The sequence below is a fragment of the Vombatus ursinus genome, unplaced genomic scaffold (genome assembly GCF_900497805.2).
Source record: "Vombatus ursinus unplaced genomic scaffold, bare-nosed wombat genome assembly UNPS02014798.1, whole genome shotgun sequence".
In the NCBI taxonomy this organism is placed as follows: domain Eukaryota; kingdom Metazoa; phylum Chordata; class Mammalia; order Diprotodontia; family Vombatidae; genus Vombatus; species Vombatus ursinus.
Genome location: NW_020954576.1, coordinates 54,631,233 through 54,652,472, shown reverse-complemented (window position 1 = coordinate 54,652,472; position 21,240 = coordinate 54,631,233). Strand labels below are relative to the sequence as shown.

At 47.4% G+C, this 21,240-nt stretch overlaps 2 protein-coding genes across 6 annotated transcripts; both read right to left on the bottom strand.

The window, feature by feature from the left end:
* Positions 1–134: 134 nt before the first annotated feature.
* Positions 135–5,859, bottom strand: SCAMP3 (secretory carrier membrane protein 3). Its single transcript, XM_027870967.1, has 9 exons — positions 5,687–5,859; positions 5,232–5,309; positions 4,145–4,264; positions 3,919–4,036; positions 3,516–3,644; positions 2,378–2,540; positions 2,170–2,271; positions 1,339–1,456; positions 135–624 (listed from the first exon to the last, which is right to left on the bottom strand). The coding sequence occupies exons 1-9, from the start codon at positions 5,750–5,752 to the stop codon at positions 478–480; spliced, it is 1,041 nt and encodes a 346-aa protein (XP_027726768.1). The 5' UTR covers positions 5,753–5,859; the 3' UTR covers positions 135–477.
* A 661-nt stretch (positions 5,860–6,520) lies between these two features.
* CLK2 (CDC like kinase 2) lies at positions 6,521–16,948 on the bottom strand. Of its 5 annotated transcripts, none has more exons than XM_027870963.1 (13): positions 16,906–16,948; positions 14,311–14,480; positions 13,350–13,569; positions 12,535–12,622; positions 12,123–12,189; positions 11,838–11,954; positions 10,445–10,611; positions 9,482–9,576; positions 8,575–8,704; positions 8,383–8,465; positions 8,112–8,191; positions 7,538–7,628; positions 6,521–7,067 (listed from the first exon to the last, which is right to left on the bottom strand). In XM_027870963.1, the coding sequence occupies exons 2-13, from the start codon at positions 14,478–14,480 to the stop codon at positions 6,882–6,884; spliced, it is 1,494 nt and encodes a 497-aa protein (XP_027726764.1). In that variant the 5' UTR covers positions 16,906–16,948; the 3' UTR covers positions 6,521–6,881. The 5 variants fall into 5 exon arrangements, with proteins under 5 accessions (XP_027726764.1, XP_027726763.1, XP_027726765.1 ...); XM_027870962.1 differs by lacking the exon at positions 16,906–16,948 and adding an exon at positions 16,751–16,850; XM_027870964.1 differs by lacking the exon at positions 16,906–16,948 and adding an exon at positions 16,751–16,850 and having other exon boundaries at positions 12,535–12,619.
* Positions 16,949–21,240: the final 4,292 nt, after the last annotated feature.

The following is a 21,240-nucleotide window of genomic DNA, read 5'->3' as shown; positions in this document are numbered from 1 at the left end:
TTTCTGAGCTCATCCTAGGCCTGGCCCTAGCCCACCCACCCACCTCTTGGCCTTAAACCACATCTTTCCAGGTTCCTAGTCTTCATCCTCAAACCCTTCCGTCCCGATGTCCCCACAAAGACACAGAGGCTTGCTTCCAAGTTCTACTTTCCTTTATTTAAATAACTGAAGCATTAGCCTTGGCACAGCAGAGAGAAGCAGGGGCTCCCAAGGTGAGGTGAGGCCTGGACAGGTGGGACAGGGGCAGGCAGTGGTTGGGACTGGGATCAGTACCCCAGCTTCCCCTCACCCTCTTGGGCAGGCCTGTTCTCACTGCCACAGAGATTAAGGAGGAGAGACAACGAATGAAAACACTTCTCTCTCTCCAAAATCGATCCCGGGGAGAGATGAAAGGGGAGTAGAGCCAACTTCATCCAGAGCCAAGGTTGGGGTGCACCAGCCAGGGAAGGAGATAAGTAGGTGAGGAAGAGGAGAACATTATGGGGTCCGGAAGGCATTGTTGGCAGCACCTGCAGCTGCATTGGCCGCAGCCGTTCGGACTGCAGGGTTGGAGAAGACACCGGCAGCAAACTCCTGCTGGGCCTTCTGGAAACTGGCACCTGTGCGGCGGTACAGGGAGTGGATCTGGGTATTGTGAGAAAGGGGAAGGACTTTAACATGGTGACAGCCACATGCAGGCTGCTCAGCCTACCATTACTAAGGGCCAGCTTTCATCTGACCAATTATCTCTTCTGTCATTCATCTGCACCACCCAGCGAACGCTTGTAAGCCATGACTCTTGGGAACAAGGCAGCAAGGGGGATCCAAAGGTGAGTGGTGAAGAAGCATGTAGAAAAGGGTGATGAGTGACTCTTGAGTTAAACTCAGATGTCCTCAGATGCCCCCAGGAGGCTGACCCTAAACCTTTAGCATCCGATTACCAAGGGGCCCATCCCCTCTCTGTCCTGGCTCCAGGCCCTGCTCACAATGAGATTGGCCCAAATGATAATGAGCACACTGATGCCCCTAACAGTGATGGGGGTTATGAGGAGTAGGGAAAGCATATGCACCAGTTCTCTTCTTTGGCTCCCTGCGGCCCCTTCCATACCTAACAACTGGCTCTACCTTCCCTTTCAGTGTTCATCATATTAAAACCGATTCAACAAAAACTACATATCTATCACATGCAAGGCATTGGGGAAGATACAATAAGACCCAGACCCCGCTCTCCAGTCCCTGTGCATCCAGCACCCTGTAACCAGCCTATACTTAAAATGCCCCAATTTCTTTTCCCTTCACAAAAGACCCCCACATTCCTCCAACTTCCCAGCCCTGCCCCAGTCCCCTGCCCCTCATTACCCGTTTCAGCATCACAATGCCCAGCACAGCAATGCCAGTAAAGAACAAGGCGACTAGCAGCATGAGGACGCCCACAACTGTGTTGATCCTCAGCACCGTCAGGGCCCAGATCCAGCCACTGTCATTGGAGAGAGGAAGAGAAGGGAAGCACGTGTCACAGCCAGGCCCGCCGGGGTGTCTCTTTGGGTCCCCTCATCAATTTTCTTTCCAGTTTCCCATCCATCCAGTTAAAAGTCCCTATCATCCAGATCCCATCAGCACATGTGGCCCCACAATTCCAAATCTGTAACAGCTGTCTTTCTCTTCCTGCTCAATCTCAACGTTCTTAGCAATTTCTCTCCTATGACTCTACGTGTCACAGCCCAGATTGGATTATTTACTTCAGTGTACTCTATTTACTCTCTCACTGCTGGACCTCGAGAACTCCTCTCTCCATTCCTTTTCCTGTAACACTGTCCTTTCTGCTTACATTCCCTGTTCTATACTCTCCTCTTCCAGGAAGCCTTCCCAGGCTGACCAACTACAGATTTTCTCTTAATCACTCATTCCCATCACTGAGGTCTAGAGCTCTCCAATCAATTTTCTGACTTCTTAGGAATTCACTCTGTCTCCGTCAAACTAGAAGCTGTTAGGACCTTAGCACAGTGCCTGGCACACAGTAGGTGTTTAATAAATGTTCACTGACCAAATGACTAGGGAGCTCCTTTTCTTTCTCTGGATGCCATTCTTTTCTCATTTTCTTTCTTCTTGCCACCTGATAAGAGTTCTGCCTATATGGAGCACTCATGACAAACAAGAGAAAGGGCACAGGGAGAGAGTGGACAGACTAACCTGAATCCTGATAATGGGATGCCAATGGCCGCCAGCACATATATCACATCCTGGACGAAGAAAATGAAGAAGAAAATGAAGAAATTGAATGAACTGTCGCTCCTGCAGGGGAACAGAAAGAGATAGAAGGAAGAGATGTTAGGTATAGGGGCAGACATGGGGCACACCCAACAACCTTCCTCTCTCCCACAGTCCCATCCTTGCTCACCTGAAAGCCTTGTACATAGGGCGGTACCAGCAAACAAAGGAGCAGGGCGTGAAGAGTAGGGCCCAGAGGATGGAGAGCCCAAAACTAGAGCCACTGGAAATAGGGGTAACACAGAAAGAGGCCAGGCAGGCAAGGAAATTCAGGAGAAGGGCCAAGGTACTGCCTGGGTTGGGGAGGGAGAGAAGCAAAGGGAACAGTGTCAACATGGATGAAAATAAAGTCTACCTCAGTATTAACAACCCATATCCTCATCTCCATTGCAAAAAAAAGATGTTAAAGAAGTGTCCAGCAGCTAGCTCTGCAGCCATATTTCCACAAAGCCTTCACAGTTACAGCTAGCTGAAAATGTTCTTCAACTTTTCCTAGAGAGTGGATTTCTTCTTTGTCCCATCCCACCCCGCCTGATATTTATTTATGTGTACGCTGCATCTCTCCACTAGTCACATATTGATGAGAATGTAAGCTCTATGAGGGTAGGGGCTATGTCATTTTTTACATTTCCAGTGCCTATCATATAGTAAGGACTTAATAAATGTTTGTTAAATTTGAGTGAATAAATTAACAAATGTTTATACAGCATTCCCATAGCAGAAATTCATAAAAAGGGAAAAGTCTATCCTAGAATCCTCCAAACTTGGGGCAGCTACATGGCGCAGTGGATAGAGCTCTGGCCTTGGAGTCAGGAGGACCCGAGTTCAAATTTGACCTCAGACACATAATACTCAGTAGCTGTGTGACTCTGGGCAAGTCACTTAACCCCACTGCCTCATCAAAAAAAAAAAAAAAAGGAATCCTCCAAACCAATGGCAAATTACAGATCAAGCAAATAACAAATATGTGTGATACGTGGGGAACTGCACTTAGAGGAAAGGAGTGGGAAGTCAGAGATATGTGGGCAGGCTGGATAATGGGTTCTGGTGGTAGTAGTGGGATCAAGGAAGAAGGCTTCCTAAAGGAGATAGCCTTGAGATATGATGGCAAATTAGTTAGAGATACTATTTTATGACAGGTAGAAAGAAATTTAGATATATGAGATGGCTTGGAAGCAAAAGAGGGAAGTTTCAGGCTCTCTTTTCCTCCCTGAAAGATACTCTTACTCTTGTACCTAAACAAAGCCCTGTAGTTCCCCACCACTCACACATCCAGAGGTAGTACATAGTAGACACTGTCTTCTGGAACTCCTGGGGAATCTCCATGGAGACGTCATGGAAGAAGCAAGGTTGGACAGGGCAAAATGACGGCACTGGAGGCCAGTTGTTCTGTCGGGCTGCAAGGCATAGAGTGGCCAGGTGAGAAGGATACTAGAAGGATGTCAGAGACCAAGAGAGTCAAATTCAACAGATGAATTTCTCTATTCTCCATCAGAAGGTTCCAACTCAGAGACCCATGAACGGTGCCAGTGAGAGAATGGTAGGAATGGCATTAAGTAGAAATAATCCCTATCCCTTTCGTGCTCATTTCAGAATGTTAGAAGATGTCACTCCCTGCCTGCATCCCACAAGAGCTGGCATGGTGTTTTGTTGCCATCACCAAAGACTTACTGGCAGAACCCAGGGCTGCATGCCGCAACTCCCTCTCCCTCCGGTCCAGCTCCTCTGCCTTTCGATTGAGCTCCTCCTGCCTTTTCAGAAGTTCTGCGGTGGCTGCTGCAGCTGAAGCCTACCCAGAGAGAGAAAGGCAGAGGATGAGTCAGTCCTGGGACTGTGTACCCTAGGGATAGCGCTGAAGGGCATTGCTTAGCCCCAGGTACTTCTTCACACACAATACCTGAGTGTTATAGGAGCCATAATTCTTAGGTTCTGTGGGGCTGATTTTTCTGGAAGGCTGCTGGTGGGGCTGGATTGTTGGTGGAGGCGGTGGGGCAGGTGGCTCATAGGAAGGTGGTGACTGTTAGATAAAAGACAGAAACAAAGAATCTTAGAGCTAACCTTAGAAATCATCTAACTTCCCAACCAACACACAGCACAGTGACTGGGGCATGACAAATTTTCAATAAATTAATGTGGAATGGAATTAAATATAGGATTCCCTTTCACAATATCCCTGATAGAGAGCCCCTGATTGCTCGTTGAACACTTCTAATAATGGGAGGGGAAGGGGGACAGTAGAAGAAAGCTCTAATTGTTACTTCTTTTCTGCTTTGATCAAAAATAGGAAAATACCAAGTCACCTGCTCTGATTGATTCTCATATCCCATCAGAGACATTAGGCAAGAGCCCAAGGCTTCTTCCATCCATCCTTTCTGAGCTTACCCTACTCATTTCCTGAGATCTGATTTCTAACTCTCTAGTAAGACAAATAGGCTTCCTATCACCTGTTTATTCATTGCTTTCTCCTGTTTCTGAGCCTAAGTACAGTTTATTTTCCTCTTATCTTCATTCACTGTTATCCCTGTCCTCTTCCTTATCCTTCTGCACATTGCCATTCTTCCAGGAAGCCTCCCTAAACTGACACCATTAGCTCAATCTCTTTTCATTCTCTCCAGAACTGATTTCAGCCTCAACTTATTTGTTTGGCCTTTGTGTCAAGCCATGGGATGATTCTAAAATAAAATGAAAGGCTGTACCTCACTTCACTGAATACACAGTCTGATAGACTGACATCTAAGGTATGATTTTTTAAAGGTTCCTTCCAACTCTTAACACTACACGATGGTGGGTGCCAGTGTTTTTATATCTCTGTGGTCACTTCTTAGGTCACATGTCAGATTCACAGAGAAATGAGACAATGTTTCTTCCCAGGCATGAAGCCCAGGACTCTGGCCCTCGGGAACTTAGAAAGATGAAAAGAGGTCTACATATCTACTCTCATCCTAGGGTTAGACCATCTCTACCCATCCCAGGCACAGACTCACCTCACGGTTCTCAAAGGGGTTGTAGACATCGAGTGTTGCATACTGGGGGCTGGGTCGGTGCTGGGTGACCGCTGGGTCCTGGGGATAGAGACTAGGGGCTTAAGGTGGAGTTGGGAAGTAGAGGGGTTCCCCGGGAGCTCCCCCTTCTAACCAAAGTCACTGAGGGAAATGGGGGCAGGGAGGTGAGGGGAAAGGAAGTGAGGCCCCAGCTGTGACAACTTTCCCGAAATCCTGCACCCCACCACCCATCCTTCCCAGACACGGGGGTGCCGGAGTTGAGACACTGCCCCTCCCCCTAGTCCTGCCCGGAAAGATCCCGAGGCTAGAGGGAAGGATGAGCTAGGCTGCCAGGCCACCCTCCACGTGTCAGTCCTTCCCGGGGGTTAAATGTCACCAGGTGCTGAGGGTCAGAGGTCAGCCTGGCCCAGACACAGAAGGGGGCCGGTGCCTGTCACCTGGAAGGGGTTGTCAAACTCGCTGGGTTCGGCGAATGGGTTCCCACTATTCTCGTTCTGGGCCATGTCGGAAGGTCTGGCCTCGGCCTCGGCCTCGGCTTCAGCCTCGGCCTTAGCTCTGCCTTCTCCTGCTCCTCCTCCCCTCCACCGCCTCTTCCGCGGCGGCGGCTCGCGGGGTTCCGTCCCTGTCGGCCCTCCCCGCTTCCCGAGAGCGCTGATTGGCCGTGAGAACCGGAAGAATCTGGGGAAATCCCTGCAGCAGGGGACGACTACGCATGCTTCAGAGCCTAAGGCGGAAGCGGAGAATAATTATCTGCCTGTCCCACTCCCGACTCTGGATGCCGCCCCCTTGCTCATGTGACCATCTCTCACTGAGGAACTACGCCTCCCGGTAGGCCCTACGGGTCGTGGGCAGCCGTCTCCCCAATCCGTTTGCTGTCTGGCATCCGTCTGCCCAGTCAGCCTGATTCAACCGCTTAACACTTGGTCCCAAGCACCCCCGAAACCCCGACCTAGGACTTCCAGGTATTGCGGAGAAGTGCAGGCACGTCTAATTTGGGGCCTGCGGGGGCTGTGCCCACCTAGTGGCCCCGGAGGTTCCGGTCACTCTCCAGTGTCAGCATCTTACTACCCAAGCTGCCGGCTTCCTCAAGGGCGGGCAGTAGTGCCTCCTTTCAAACCAACTCGGAAAAGCCAGCTAGTTGTTAGGTTTTGTTTTCCCCACAGGAAACTTGTTAGCAAAGGCGGTAATTATGTATTTGATCAAATTTGGAGAATGCTCAGGTGTTCTTCAAATACCCAACTTATTTTGCCGAACTCCAAATTCCAGATGGGTCAGTTGAAGCACATCATATTTATTTCACAAAGACTGTACAAAATTCCTTATAAAACATAGGGTAGGTGCTACCTCACCACCTCACGCTCCCTCCAGCACTGCTGAAAAGAGCAAATGAAGGCCTGAGAGGGTGTTGAAGGGACAGCTTTTATATACAGGGCTTCAGTGGGAAAAGGGAATAAACGCCAGAGAGCTCTGCTGTATTTACACTATCTCACATATTCACAGGTTTACAAAGGAGCCAGGAGGAGGGTGAGGGAAGTTATGCTCCTGCTCCATTCTTTTGTATAAAAAAGCACCAGTGTCCCAGATCGGCCACTCATTGCCATAAGAGGCAACAAGGGACCCCAGGCCCAGTTGTCACCGGCTGATATCCCGACTGGAGTCCCACACCTTAGCGCTTGGTGGTTCAGCCCTAAGGCGGGCAAAGAAAGGATGCTGAAGGGCTTCGCCCAGGGTCAGTCGCTTGGCAGGTTCATATTCTAGCATGCTCTCAATCAGGTCAAATAGCTGGTGGTGTTCATCTGCCTCCGATGTCAGGTATCGCTGGTGGAGGGCAGGAAAAGGGTGAGCTGGGCTGCCCAGAGAAACCAGACCCTCCATGGTGGGCTGATTTGGTTCTTCTTTAGGCTTGGTTTTGAATCCTGAAGAGTATCTAACCCAGACTAATACTTCTAAGCCATACTATGTACCTCCCAACACCATTGTTGCTCCTCTGCTTTGATTTCACAGCTCAGCATACCCAAGAAGCCTCATCCTTGATACAAGAAAATAATTTTCCTTGTATCTTCTATTTGATTATAAGTTTCCTAAAGTTAGAGATTATACTTTTTCCTAAGTATCTAGGATGCTGCTTTGACCTCTGACTCTGGTATTTTTTAAACCAGTTTTTAGCCTCTCATTGCTGTCCCCCAATAATAATCACATATTTTTTTCTTCAATTTCTTCCAACCCCTCCACTAGTCCCCAAAATTAAAACTAGTCTTTGAGAATTCACCGTCCCCAAGCCTGCTCACCCGCAGAGGTTTGCAATTCTCTCGTACATAACGGCCAGCCGATGTGTTCTCATCCCAATCCAGTCGACCCCGGTAAAAATACTTCTGCTTCCTGTTGGAGGTGGGGGTTTAAGGGATCCAAGGGGTTCACATTCATAAGGAAAACTCCCCCACCTCCTTGATCTCAGGATAGAGAGGCAGCATCATTAAGTAGAAAGAATGCTGGTTTCGGAGCCAGTTAAGACCTGGCTTTGAAATCTACATCTGACATACACTACTTCTGTAACCATGAACAAGTTAATTAACTTTTCTGAACCTCCATTTTCCTATCTATAAAAGGGGATAATACCACTTCATAGGGTTATGAGGACCAAATGAGAAAATGTATGTAATGCACTTTGAAAGTCTTAAAGCACTATAAAAACATCAGTTTTATTATTAGATCCCTAGGCCTTAGCTGGCCATGAAAGTGCCAAGAAGACTTGGAAAAAAAGTGGGTACATTGGAAAAATGTACCCACTTCTCAGGAAATCCCACTCCTCAGAGGGAGAGGATGAGTATTAAAGCTTCACCCAAAAGTTGGGCTCTCACCTACCTGGTCTTTCTGATCATTCGAGAGGGAATAGGCCCCAGGATCCTCTCCATCATGGCTAAGTGTTCTCGGTTGTCATGAGTCTGGGGAATGAAGAGATTAATGGTCCATGGGGGAGGGGAGATGATGGGTTACATGCTAAGTATATGGAAAAGCTTCTGAGTGGCAGAGATGGGCAGGAATGGTGGGTGGGGAGAACAGGCAGGTGGGTTCTCAGAAGGCAAAAGGGTAGGTAGGTGCCAGGGGGTGTTGTAAGGCGCCCTTTCCCTCTCACCTGGAACAAGGTGAAGCCAACGTAGTACTCGAAGATGATGCAGCCGATGCTCCACACGTCACAGGGCTGTGTCCAGCCGAGCTCTGGGTGTGGGGATGGGAGGGAGGGGTGGGAGGGGGAGATGGCGCTGTGAGGCCCCAGCTGGCCCCACCCTTATCCCACCCCATCCCAGATAGTCCTATCCTCCCTTACCCAAGATGACCTCTGGAGCACGGTAATGTCGAGTGGAAACAATGGTGCTATGGTGCTCGTGGTCAAAAGTGGCACTGCCAAAATCCACTACCCGTACTGCTGTATTCTTCACACTCCGTTCATCCCGTTTCTAGAAGAAAGACAAGTGGAGATTTAATCTCAGCTTCTGGTATAGCTATGACTTGGCCTCATGCTTCAAGCACTGGAGCATTCTCACAAAGAACCCTTGAGGATGTATGTCATTTTTGATTCCCGCCCATTCCTTCACCAGCCAGAGACACCTCTTGCTCCCCAGCCTCCACATCTATTTCAGCAAAGTACTTTCAGAAGTGGAGGCCACAGGAGAATCAAGAACGGATCAGCCAACCTGAGAGTCTACATGTATCCGGAACATTTCTCGATGTGTGGCATTTAAATAAATCTAAATAAGGATGTGAGTATACACAATTGTGTATATGAGAGATGGCTAGAGTCAGGGGAGGGACAGTGCTATCCCCCTTTGATCCTCACTCAGCTTTTATCTTTGGTGATATTCCTCTGGTATTCAAGCTAGCTGAACTACAGCCTTACAGACTACCTCAAGAAAGAGAAAGAGCAGACTGGAACATGAGTTTAGCCAGAACTACAGAAATGTGGAATCAATATCATTAATGTAATATTTGATAGGATAAAAAAAACCCCTACTAGAAAGTAGTTCTCAGTTTTTCCCAATTCCTCTTGCAATTTAAGCTGGTTTTCTTACTCTCATTCTATTCTGGTATTCTTAGTCTTAGCGGGAACTGAAGTGGAGGCAGAGGGAAAGGAGAAGATACAGGAGACATAAAGGTGAAAGGACAGGAAGCAAGGGAACAATTGAAGTAGCACAGCTGCCCCTACCCCTTTGCCAGAGAGGCTCCAGCCCTCTCACCTTCTCCAGGTTGTAGGTGAGCTCATAGTCCGAATTCACAAACAGGATGTTTTCTGGCTTGAGGTCCGTATGTGTCAGCTTGTTGTCATGGAGGACTGCAGGGGAGAGGGCGGGGTCAAGCCAAGTCCTAAGTAGGGGCAGGGATGAAGCATTCCAGCCTAATCCAATGGGTGGGATCGGAGCTGTCACAGAGGTCGGATCTAGGAACCACTAAGGAGTACTCTCTATTCTACAGTCAATTAACTGACTGCACTAAGAAACCCTTCAACTCACGGCTGACAATCATCTACAAGGTCTATAGAGAAACTGGATACATTTGATTCTCAGTGCCAAAGGAGGGGAAACTGTGATACGATATAAAAACCAGAGAACGATCCTCAAACCACATATCTGGCTTTGGAACATCTTTTTATATCGACCCAGACACATGGAGGCATCTGATGGCACAGAAATTCCCCAAACTTCAAAGCAAATCATGAAGTTGCCCTATGAAGATCAGACTCAAGAAGAACCACGAAGCTGTCCAGATTCACTATCTTGAACCCTGGGTCAACTCAACTATTCCCTGCTCCCCATGTCCTTGCTAGAAGTGGACGTCAACCCTCTCTGATGAATGCAGCCCCTAGCCTGGGCCAAGTGGCCCTATCTAAACACTGGATGTCTGGCTACTACTTTCCCTGGGAAGAAAGGGAAAGCAGCAATTAAGTGTTTTGGTTTCAAAGGCCTTCTCTTCTAGCTCCGGATGGGCTGAACGTGGAGTGAGAATAAAGACAGATGGTGGTAACATCAGCCAAGGAGTTAAGTCAGAAGAAGAGGATGTCAAAGTGGCATTGAAAGCAAGAATCGCAGATTTTAGTCAAGAGTTGGCTGCTCAAGGGCTTCACGAGCGTGAAACTGAGCCTGAAGAGGTCCCCTAGGGAGGGGGCGCGCTGCCCTGAGCCCGCCTCTGCCCGCCCCACTCACACTTGACGGCCTGACACAGCTGGAAGGCCATGTGGCGCACTTGGTGGATGGGGTAGGGCAGGTAGTTGTTGTCTTTGAGGAAGTCGAAAGTGCTGAGGCCCAGGAGCTCGAAGGAGATACACATGTGGCCATGGTAGTCAAACCAGTCAAACATCTGGACACACAGGCTGAGGAGAGAGGGAAGGGGAGAGCAGTGAACCCCCTCTGCCTGCTCCTCCTCCACCTGTAGCGGTGGCAGGGTGGGCTCACATGGCAGAACAAGGCCAGCAGATTGAGGGCTGGTCAGGGGCCCTGCCTAGCCTGTGGCTGACTACATGACTGCACTCAGGATCTCCTTTGCATGTGATGCTGGAAAATCATCAAGCTAGTTTTCTTCCATCACTAAATAGCTCCGGAGACTCTGCTTCCCTTATGAAGCTTTCCTGCATTGACCAGAAAAAACAGATGCAGAGCTGGGTGGTCTTAGATGCCATCTAAGAGGAGACTTAGATCCACAGCGTGTGTCCATTTTATGTCCTAGGCTACCTCCACTTACTTGGTGTTCATCTACCCCATGCAGTACAAATAACATTCTCCAGTTTCCACTACTAGTATGTATTTTCCCTGGCCAGATTCCTAAAATGCACTCATCCTTGACCAGTATTTGTTGTAATATGTATGCATACATACCTCCAATTCATTTGCATGTCTACCCACACATGTGCACATGCGCACACACAAAGAAGTTTATATAATGAAGAAAGCCAGCCTTGGAATCAGGAAGCCCAGGGTTTAAAGACTGGCTGTGATACTTACCAGCTTTGTGATCATGGGCAAGTCACACTTTCTGAGCCTCAGGCATCAGTAGAAGGAGTTCCCACACCAACAAAACCACGTCCCTAACACTGACATACATAAGCGCACGCATATGTGTGTGTATGCATGTATAAAAAACCTAGCATGTAATAAGTACATAATAAATGCTTGATGATAGATATTTTTACCTCTTTAATGTGTACGTATGTTTATGTGTATGTACACATATACGTACACACACAAACCCTCCCCCTCTAGTCCATTCATATTTTGGCTTAATACTTTTCTACTGCCATGTAATATAGCTGTATCTACTGCATCTCTTTGAGATCATATGTTCTAGATATCAAAGATTAGGTCATTACAAAAAGCTCTGTACTGTTATGATGTCAGCCTGTATAATTAAGGGCTTATTAAATTTTTTAAAAATGCAAATGAGTATGATGAATATGAAGATAAAGAAATGGAAAAATGACAAGATGGGGAAGACTTGTACCCTCTTGGTTTCTTCTTGTTTCCCAATGGCCCACAAAATCAGGGGAGTCTCTGGTGTGTGAGAAGGATGGAAACTCAGGCCTTCATTCCCTGCCCTGCTTACTTCTTATTGTCTGGGTCCTTTTCATTGATCTTCTCCAGCACATTGATTTCCAGTCGTGCTGCCTCTTTGTACTTTTCCACATTCTTAATGATCTTTAGGGCAACCCGAGCTCCACCCCTGCAAGATGGCAGGAGAAACTGTTGGTAGGTGCTCAAGAGCACTCCTGAATCTGTCAGATTGGCTATGAGATTTAGAAATCAGGAAAATATGCCTACATATGCTTCATCCCTCTATTCTTGGGATTGCCTGGGGGACAAAAAGGGGTTAAAAAGGGTTAGCTCATACCTTCGATGATCCACACACTGTACAACACGGCCAAAGGTCCCCTCTCCTAGAGTGCTCACAATCTCATCTGAAATGGTATAGAATGGGATTGGGGGAGAGGGAAGAAGAGAGAAGGTAGGGTAAGCTTAGTTGATAGAAGATGAGCATACTGACCTGGGGGTAGGAGATGACAGAAGGGGGAGACAGATAGTCATGGGAGGAGACCCCTGACTGATTCCCACCACCTAAACCCAGGGTCAGAAGAGCTGAAAGTGGGCTATAGGGATCAATTTATAATAACAACTCAAACCACCCATATGACAAACATCACAGAGAAGAGACAGAAGAGGCAGTGACTTGGGTTGGCATAGGGGAGGTTAAGATGTTTATAGGACCATTACAAGCTATAGGATTGTTACGATTTGGCTTGTACATCGCTCTTGTAGCCAGTCCCCGACGTGGTAGATGAGGTGACCCTCAGCGTCGTCCTCCACACTCTTGGCTCTCCGGCTGCTGTGCTGCTGTCAGGGGGCGGTGGGGGGTAGGAGCGAGCCAGGTGTCGAGCGGGGGCCGAAGGGAGGCGGGGTGAATGGTAGAGGGGCCACCGGTCACAGGCGCCCAGCCAAGGGGGACAGACGATGATGGGGGGGGGGGACAGCGGAAGGTAATACGTCAGATGTAATAAGGTGGATTGGGGACAGAAGAGAGAGCGACGTATAGTCCCAGGTCCCCAAACCCAAAGTGGGGTCAGGAAGAGGGATGGGGCAGAGCAAAGAAGTGGTTCAGTCGCTAGTCACCCACAGTCCCATGACAGACAACAATGTCTCCTCCATGGGGCAGACATTTACCCTACCCCCCATCAGTTCCCCCCACAGATATGGGTACAGAGCCCAGAGCCTGAAGGAGAGAGGCATATCTCAAGCAAGGCCTCACTTTATTATTAATTATTGTTATTAAATAATAAAAAGCAATCAAGGCATTCAGAACAGAGCTGATCATCCTAAGAACAGCAGGTATAGTATGCCAAAGAGGGCACTTAGTGAGCATAAATGCAAGTGTCAGTATAATCCAAGATCTAATGTCCTGGTGTCCTTCAAGAGCCAGAGTTTCAGAGGAAGAGGACTGGCCTAGTGCCCACCACAGTATCCACACCCCATAGCACAGCTGAAAACAAGGTCATTTCCTACTTACCCAGAATCCTAAGAATCTTGAAGAATGGGGAGAGAAGAGATAGTGTTGAATACTCACCGAAGATGAATGGCTGAATGTCCGGCTATGTCGTCTCCGCCGCCTGTGTTTCCTACGGCTACTTCGTTGGCTACGGTAGCTGTCATCTCGATGGTACTCGTAGGAATGTCGATACTCAGTTTCATAATAAGGTTCCCCTCGTTCCCGGCTGTAGTCACGCCTATAGCTGCCACAGTATCGTCGGTCATAAGCCCGCCGGTCAGAAGAGTGGTCATCATAGCTGATTGGAGAGAAAGAAGTAACAAAGACTAAGCCAATCTGATAGAGGAAGGGCATTTTTCCCCATTCACTTAGATGCTCTGCCATACCAGGTGACGTCAAACACACAGCTCTCAGTCTCCCTCTCTTCTCCAGTTTTGCCCATTAGTGAGGACAAAAAGGAGGCATTCTACTACTAGGAAATAGCTTTCAAACCTCCTCCTAGTATTCTTAGGAACCCAAGGTCCAGGACAATGAGATAAGAAAATATCCAAAGAGAATACCCCCCCCCACACACACACACATAAGCATCGCCCACCCTCTAAAAAACATGCTACAAAACAACAAAACCCACTTGACCTCTTTTCATCCCCTCCTTTATAAGGCATTGAAAAACTGACCTCTTTTCAGGCACTTTCCCTAAAGAACTCCACTTACTATCCATACCACCAGCACTCTCACTGACCTATCTTATATCTTATTAAGCCATGGTCATTTTATGTGTGTGTTCTGTTTCTTCAACTAGACTACAAGTACATTATGGACAGGAATCTTAACTATTTTATATCTAATTTTCCTCATCAATATTCACTCTCACCTTCCTACCCACATCCAGATCTTTTTAGAATGGGTATTTAGTAAATACTGTTGATACTATAACAGCTGCAAGGTTCATACAGTTACAGCAATTTTGCAATAATGCATTTTGGCTGATTTTTAAAAATTCTACCCAGAGTTCCCTAAGCACCTCCAAGCTCCTCACCTCCTAGAACGGACATGATAGCTGCCTTCCCGTCGACGCCGCCGAGTCCGGTCACTGCTGCTGGACCAAGAGCGGCTTCTTCGTCGCTTATGTTTTCGACTTCGGTAACGTTCATGGTAGCTGCCCCGGCTGCCCCGCTCTGAAGAGCGGTATCTTCGGGGGTGAGGCATCTGAAAGAAGTAGACAAGTGAGGGAGGCAGATTTTCATGACAAACCCTGATCTTTATGTCTCTCCTACAAAGACCTGTGGTGTTAAATCAATTTCCTTTATGACCTCTTTTATCAATAATAACATATTTGTTCATGCCTTTGTGCCTATCATTCCACCCCACCAATGATACCCTCTCCTCCTTCCCAATCTAGCTCAAAATTTCAATAAGATTTTCATAAATAACCCTACCTGGCTTATTCTTCTACCTTGATTCCCCTTTGCATTGTAAGCTTTCACTTGTTGAAACATGTATAACATGGTCTGTTGGGTCTACGGTCCTTGCTTTTGCCCACATTATTCTTTATCCCTGGAATGATATCCCCAGTTCCTATTCTACCCCTCCTTTAAATTCAAGCTTAAACACTTCCTTCTTCATGAACTTTCCTCAATGTTTCCCAACTCAACATTTTGAAGTTTTGCACACATGGATGGGTTACCTTGTATTAACAGATGTTTTGTCCTATTCCCTTCCTCAACTATATTCTCCAGAAAAGCAAGAAGGCTCTTATTTAATCTTTATTCCTCCCCATGCATTTACCACAGTGATTTGCACACAGTAAGAGCTTAAAAGACATTTGTTGGATAAAGGCTGAAAGACTGTTATAAATGAGATTGTAACTGGTAAGGCTGTTATTATGAGGTCTTTCTATGGCTCATCTTTGGATGGGTTACAACACAGAATGTGTTAAACTAGTTTTGCTTACAGAATATAGCAAATCTTCAAAGTATATTGCTTAAGTGATCTAATGTCATTATGTGTTCATGTTTTTTCTTTAACTAGACTAAGTACATCAAGGACGAGAATCTTAACAATTTTATATCTAATTTCTTTTGCCAATACTTTACTACCCTCTTACCTATAATTGTACAGAATGAACATCCAATAAATACTGTCAATTTACTATTACAGTTCGAGGGATTTGAGTCCATCCCAACTCCCTTAGAATGTTTTCCTTAAAGGGCTCCCAACTGGAATCTGCTTTCCAGCAGGCCATTCCTCTCTTGTATTCAGAAGGTATGAAGAATGGCTGGTTTTTAAATTGGTATCAGCACTTCTTGGCTAAGATAGGACTACCCTCCAGGTTCCATGGAGGGGTGGGAGGAAGGAAGAGGAGGAACAGTGATCTTCTTTCTCCCCGTTCCCCACAAACCAAGTGTGGGAAACTTTCAGAGAGAAATAGTAGTTACAGGTGAATGAGGTTGGAGGAAGAGGAGAAGGGTGGGGTGAAGAGGGAGAGAGGGAGGGAGGGAGGGAGGGAGAGGGAGAGAGATTGCTTCAGGAACAGAAACGTATTAGGAGCAGAGGTTTCCATGTGGTAAGAGTTCCATTACAGTACTCAGACATCTGGGTCATATTCTGAATCTCTCCTCACTCTCAGCCCAACTCTGAACTGAGGAGACTGATATTTGGCTAGGTTCCTAGTCTGGGGGTAGGGAAGAAAATCAAGGAAACAATAAGACCATATTGTCTCCTTAGGACACTAGCTACCCCTTCCTCGTCTGTAAATTGAGAATACTTGTCCTACCTCTCAAAGTTATAAGTAACAACTGAGACAATGTACTTACAAGGTACTTTCCTAATCTTAAACCTGTACAAGTCTTATAATTCCCAAGCACTGAGAACCCTCCTCCATTTCAATTTAATCCTAGACCACCTGAATTGCACCTAGATGTCTCCTACAGAGCACCTCGCCCCTATAAGCTACTACTAAGGAAATCTCTCACACGACCAACATCGAAATCTCTTTTTCTTTTTTTCTCCATTTGCTCCAGCAACCATGTTCCAAGGGTGCACCTCCGTACCATAAGCCCCTCCTAGGGAAACCTCTCACACGACCAACTTCTAAGTCTCGTTTCTTTTCTTTTTCTCTACTTGCTCAAGCAGTCAAGGCCCAAGGAGCTACCGTGGGGTCTCACAGACCCGGCCGAACTCCTAACGTGCGCTGTCCAGGCCGCCCCGTTCCTTGACACACCTCGGTCCCTGACCCCTGGTCACTTCTGCCCGAGCCCCCTCCCCCCCATACCTTCCGGCTTCCCACGGGACAGGGCCAGCCCTCTCCCACACCCTTCCTTTTCTACTCAACAGCTAGCAACAGGCCTCGTCCTTCCGCAGAGCCGCGACCCCAGACCCTCTCAAGTCCTGCACCTTCCCCGGCCCTCCCCACGGCGCGCGCCCCCGCACCGCCATCTTGCCGCGCGCCCTCGCGGCCCGCCAGTCCGCGCGCTCACCGTTCTGGCTGCGAGGCCCGTGCGCTTGTCCCACAGGAAGTCCGTGATGGCGGCGGCGCTGCGGCCGGAGACCGGCCCCCACCCCCCGCGGCGACGGTCTGTGGCTCCTCCCTCTCTCCCTCCCCACGCAACCAGGGGCGTCGGACCCACCGAACCTGGCCCTGGGTCCCGCTGCGCTCGGTTCTGCTTCCTCCCGGCCCTCTCCCGCCCCCCGGGATCTATCGCCTCCGCGCCGCCCGCAGCTCGCCTCCCACCCCGGGCCTGGTCCCGGCCACGGCTCCGGCTCCGGCCGCTTCACTCCGCCGCCGCCGCCGCCGCCGCCGCCGCCGCCGCGAGCGAGCACGCACGCACACACGTCCTGCGTCCTTTCCCAGCTCCCTCTGACTCCTCCCATCGGGGTCGCGCACGTCACCGTCGTCTTCACGTTTCCTCGCGGAAACTCGCCCGTCGAGGAAGGAGGCGAGGAGGAGGAAATGGAATGTTGGGAGTGATGGAAGGGAGCTCTTGGAACCCGAGGCGTCAGCCACGTCTCTCCTACTCTCTTTCTTTTCCTTCTCGCCGTCCCTCCTGCCCCGAAGCCTTCTCCTCTGCTCCGAGGCTTGGGAAGATCCTGGAAAGTGTTTTGAGATCCTAATCAGCTACGGTTGCTAGTCCCGGGTGTAGGGCAGAGCGTCAAGTGCCTCTGTCTCTCCCTATTTACCATCCTGCAGCTCCGTCGTGGGCTTAGCTTTCCTCCAGTCAAAGTGGAAGTGGATGTCTTCTTTCCCACCCCTCACCCCAAGATTATCAGGGAAAGAGCAACAGTCACCCCCTACCACTTCTACCGTGTGTGATTGTTTGCAGGGCTTTGTTAGCGTCGCTTTCCTGCCGTGTAACCGCATCATCCTCAGGGTAGGATAGAAGATAAGGAATGTAGGTCAGCGTGCCTGGACCGGTGCTAGAAGAGGGCACAACCCCAAGCTTTCTTATCACCAAATTTCATTTTCCCGCTTTGTCTCAGATTCTCAGGCCTCGGCTTAGGAATACAAGTGGGGGTCTAGAAAGGCAATGTCACGAGCATTACATGAGTACCACAAACATTTCTTAGTGAGACGAAATAGAGAAGGTTGAGTGCAGGCGCTGATGCCCCTTATTCAATTCAGTTTGACGTTTGTTTGGCCTTTACCAGGTGCTAAGAGCACTATTTCAGGTGAAGACGCGGTCACTACTCTGATGGAGCAATGTAATTATATAATACTAGCTTACATTTATGTAGTGTTACAATTTATAGAATGCTTGACATACATTATTTCATTTGATGCTCACAGCAAATCTGTGAAAGAGGTACAAATGTTGTTTGCCCTATTTTACAGATGAAGAAACTGAATCCCAGAGAGGTTTTGAGTTAGCCAAGATCACACTACTGCAGGAGCAGAAGTTAAACTCAGATTTTCTAACTCTTAAGTCCAGTGCTTTCACTACACGATTTGCTCCCCTTTATGTTCTCCAGATTTTGGAGAATATATATGATTCAACAAGGCCTGGTAGAAGAGGTACTTCTTATCTAGCCAGTGAGATTGTAAGATTCTCAGGGGCAGTCACTATGTCTTCTTTTCTATGGCTGAAACTAATTTTTTACATCTTTATTTTATTTACTTACAAATTAAAGATGTCTTAAAAAATAAACCAAAGAGAAGTGAGAGGTCCAGGTATCCCAGGAAAGTATACAGAGGTCAATGGAAAGCCAGGCCCACTCACTCACCCCTCAACTATTCTCTTAGGCCTGGGTCTGTTAAAAAGGTTCACCTGTCCCGATAGGAGAATCCCAGAAGCCATGATGTCAAAGCAGAACAGAATTCCTGCACCATTGTCCATCTTGCCTCTTCCACTCTAGCCCTGAAGGATGGGGGCGAGCTGGCAGGGCAAGACATCAGGACTGTGGAGCCAGGAGAGCTGACTCTAATAAATAATAATAATAGAAATAATTATAATAGCTAACATTCACATAGCACTTATGTGCCAGGTACTGTGCTGAACGTTTTATAATAATCTCATTTGATCCTCACAACCCTTGTAGGTACTATTACTACACCATTTTAGAGAAAACTGAGGCAAACAAGTGGAGTGACTTGCCTAGGGTCACATAGCTTATAAGGGTCTCCATTTGGATTTGAATTCAGGTCTTCCTGACTCTTGGTCCAGTGCTTTATCCATTGCATCTAGTAGTTGCTTTATGAGGTATTGCAAGACTGTGCCAGGCTGCCTATAGAAATCATCCTATGTTCAACTTTCATGTCTTTCCACCAGATTATCCCCCATTCCTGGAATGCTCTCCCTTATGATCTCCACCATTACATTCCTGGCTTGCTTCAAGACTCAGCTCAAATATCACCTTCTGCAAAGAGGTCTTTTGCTGATGTTCCCCACCCCCATGCCATTTTTTAAAGATTACCTCCAATTTACATTGTATATATCTTGTAAACACAGTTATCTCCATGTTGTCTCCCCCCATTAGAATGTAAGCTCCTTAAGGGCAGGGGTTTTATTTTTGCCTTTCCTTGTATCCCCAGCACTTAGCACAGTGCTAGGCACTGACTGAAAAAGAAAAAAAGGCTTTGGTGACATTGCCCCCTGCTTCTTAATCTCATCTACCTCTGTAATAGATACAAGGCTCTTCTAGCAGAGAATCTGTGGGATTCTCTTCTTCCTTATATCTGCCTACTAGCTTTCTCTGATTTCCTTTAAATCCTAATTAAAATCCCATCTTCTACTGGAAGCCTTTCCCAACCCCTCAATTCTAATGCCTTCCCTCTCTCATTTACTTCCTATTTATTCTGTATATAGCTCATTGGTACATATTTGTTTGCTTGTCTCCTTCATTAAATTTCAAGCTCCTTGAGGGTAAGGACTGTCTTTTGACTCTGTGTATCCTAGTGCTTAGCATAGTCCCTGGCACACAGTGTTTATTATAAGTGTTTATTCATTGGGTAGGAAGGACTCTCACTTTCTCCACCTCACAGAGTGAACACCAGGCATTGGGAGGCTCCCAAAAAAGCTGGAGGCAGATGATCTATCTCTACAACCCCATTAATCCTGTTCCCTCTCACATTGCCAATATGTGTGTAGTATCTACTGACCTAAGGAAGTTAGGTAGAAGGTTCTACCATTCACCACCATTTCTAGAACAGTGCTGGACATTCAATAAGTGTTCTGTAAATGGCTTCAGTCTCAAAGCACAAAGGAGGGAGGGTCAAGAGAAAGGATGAGATGGCAGATTTGGGGCCTGAAAGTATCACTGAGAAACAATGGGGCAAACCCCTCCACCATAGCTCAGAAAAGCATAGAGGAGGCTTGTTAGAGAGAGGAGGGTTGGGGGACTGAGAAATAAAGCCTCAGATACAGAATGGGAGAACAGAAGGGAAGACTGAAGACAGTTGGAAGTGGAAGTTAGGGTGGGAAGACTCAAAGATGGAATAGAAGAAGCATGGAGATAGGAGTTCAGAAAAGGAGTGTCAGTTACTACTTTATTACATATATTTTTAAAACTTACACTATGTCATAGAAGCTCATAGATTCATATGCAATCCTTTCCATTTTTTGTATATTGAAATGTTTGTGTTTGTTGACTGTCACATTTTTTTTAAGAGCATCAAGTCAAGCATGGGATAGAAGGAATTGAGGAAATGTCAGAAGGAGAACTGAGATTAACCTGAAATATGGAAGAGATAAAGATAAAATCTGATGGGGTGGGCTGAGGATTGTTCCAGTGAAAAAGCATAAGGGAAAATGGTCAGAAATTGACCATAGGAATTAGACCAGAAAAGGCCCTTGGTCTAACCCTCTTATTTTAAAGATGGAGAAACTGAGACCCACAAAGGGGAAATTACTTGCTTGTGTCACAAAGTAAGTGGGAGATCCAGAATTCAAACCCAGGACCTCTGATTCCCAGTGCAGTGGGCTGAAGCAAGGTTAAATATGGAGTGGTGGGGTGGGACCTAAAGAAGACTCAGGGGACTTGGGAATACGGTGGAGGATCATTGGAAGGAGGACTAGTAATGGGCAGGAGGGCATAGGGCTGACATGCACACCTAGTGTCAGGGATGAGAGGAGGCAAGGCTACGTGGAGGATAACAGACAGGAGGAGACGGGCTGGGAGTAGGGTGGGAAGGTTATGGGCAAGAAGAAAGAAGCTATAGATAATAGCTAGCATTTATATAGAGCTTTAAGATTGGCAAAGTGCTTTACATATGTTGTTTCATTTGATCCTCACAACAACCCTGTGAAGTAGGTTCTATTTTTACTTCCATTTTACAGATGAGAAAATTGAGACAGGTTAAGTGACTTGCACAGGGTCAGTAGCTAGTGAGTGCCTGAACAGGATCTGAACTCAGGTCCTCCTGACTCAAAGTCCAACACTATCCACTAAATCATATAAGTTCATGGATAGAGGACAATCAGGGGCTGAGAAGGCTCAAAGGTCCTTGGCAAGAGAGGTGAGCCTACGAGCAAGA

Excerpts from the sequence above, each read along its gene's own strand:
- SCAMP3 (XM_027870967.1), bottom strand. The coding sequence starts at position 5,752 with ATGGCCCAGAACGAGAATAGTGGGAACCCATTCGCCGAACCCAGCGAG. Across the intron at positions 4,265-5,231 it reads ACCCCTTTGAGAACCGTGAG|TCACCACCTTCCTATGAGCC; the intron begins GTGAGTCTGTGC and ends TTTATCTAACAG. Across the intron at positions 1,457-2,169 it reads ATCCCATTATCAGGATTCAG|TGGCTGGATCTGGGCCCTGA; the intron begins GTTAGTCTGTCC and ends CTCCAATGACAG.
- CLK2 (XM_027870963.1), bottom strand. The coding sequence starts at position 14,480 with ATGCCTCACCCCCGAAGATACCGCTCTTCAGAGCGGGGCAGCCGGGGC. Across the intron at positions 10,612-11,837 it reads AAGGACCCAGACAATAAGAA|CCTGTGTGTCCAGATGTTTG; the intron begins GTAAGCAGGGCA and ends CTCTCTCCTCAG. Across the intron at positions 7,629-8,111 it reads CGAATGATCAGAAAGACCAG|GAAGCAGAAGTATTTTTACC; the intron begins GTAGGTGAGAGC and ends CACCTCCAACAG.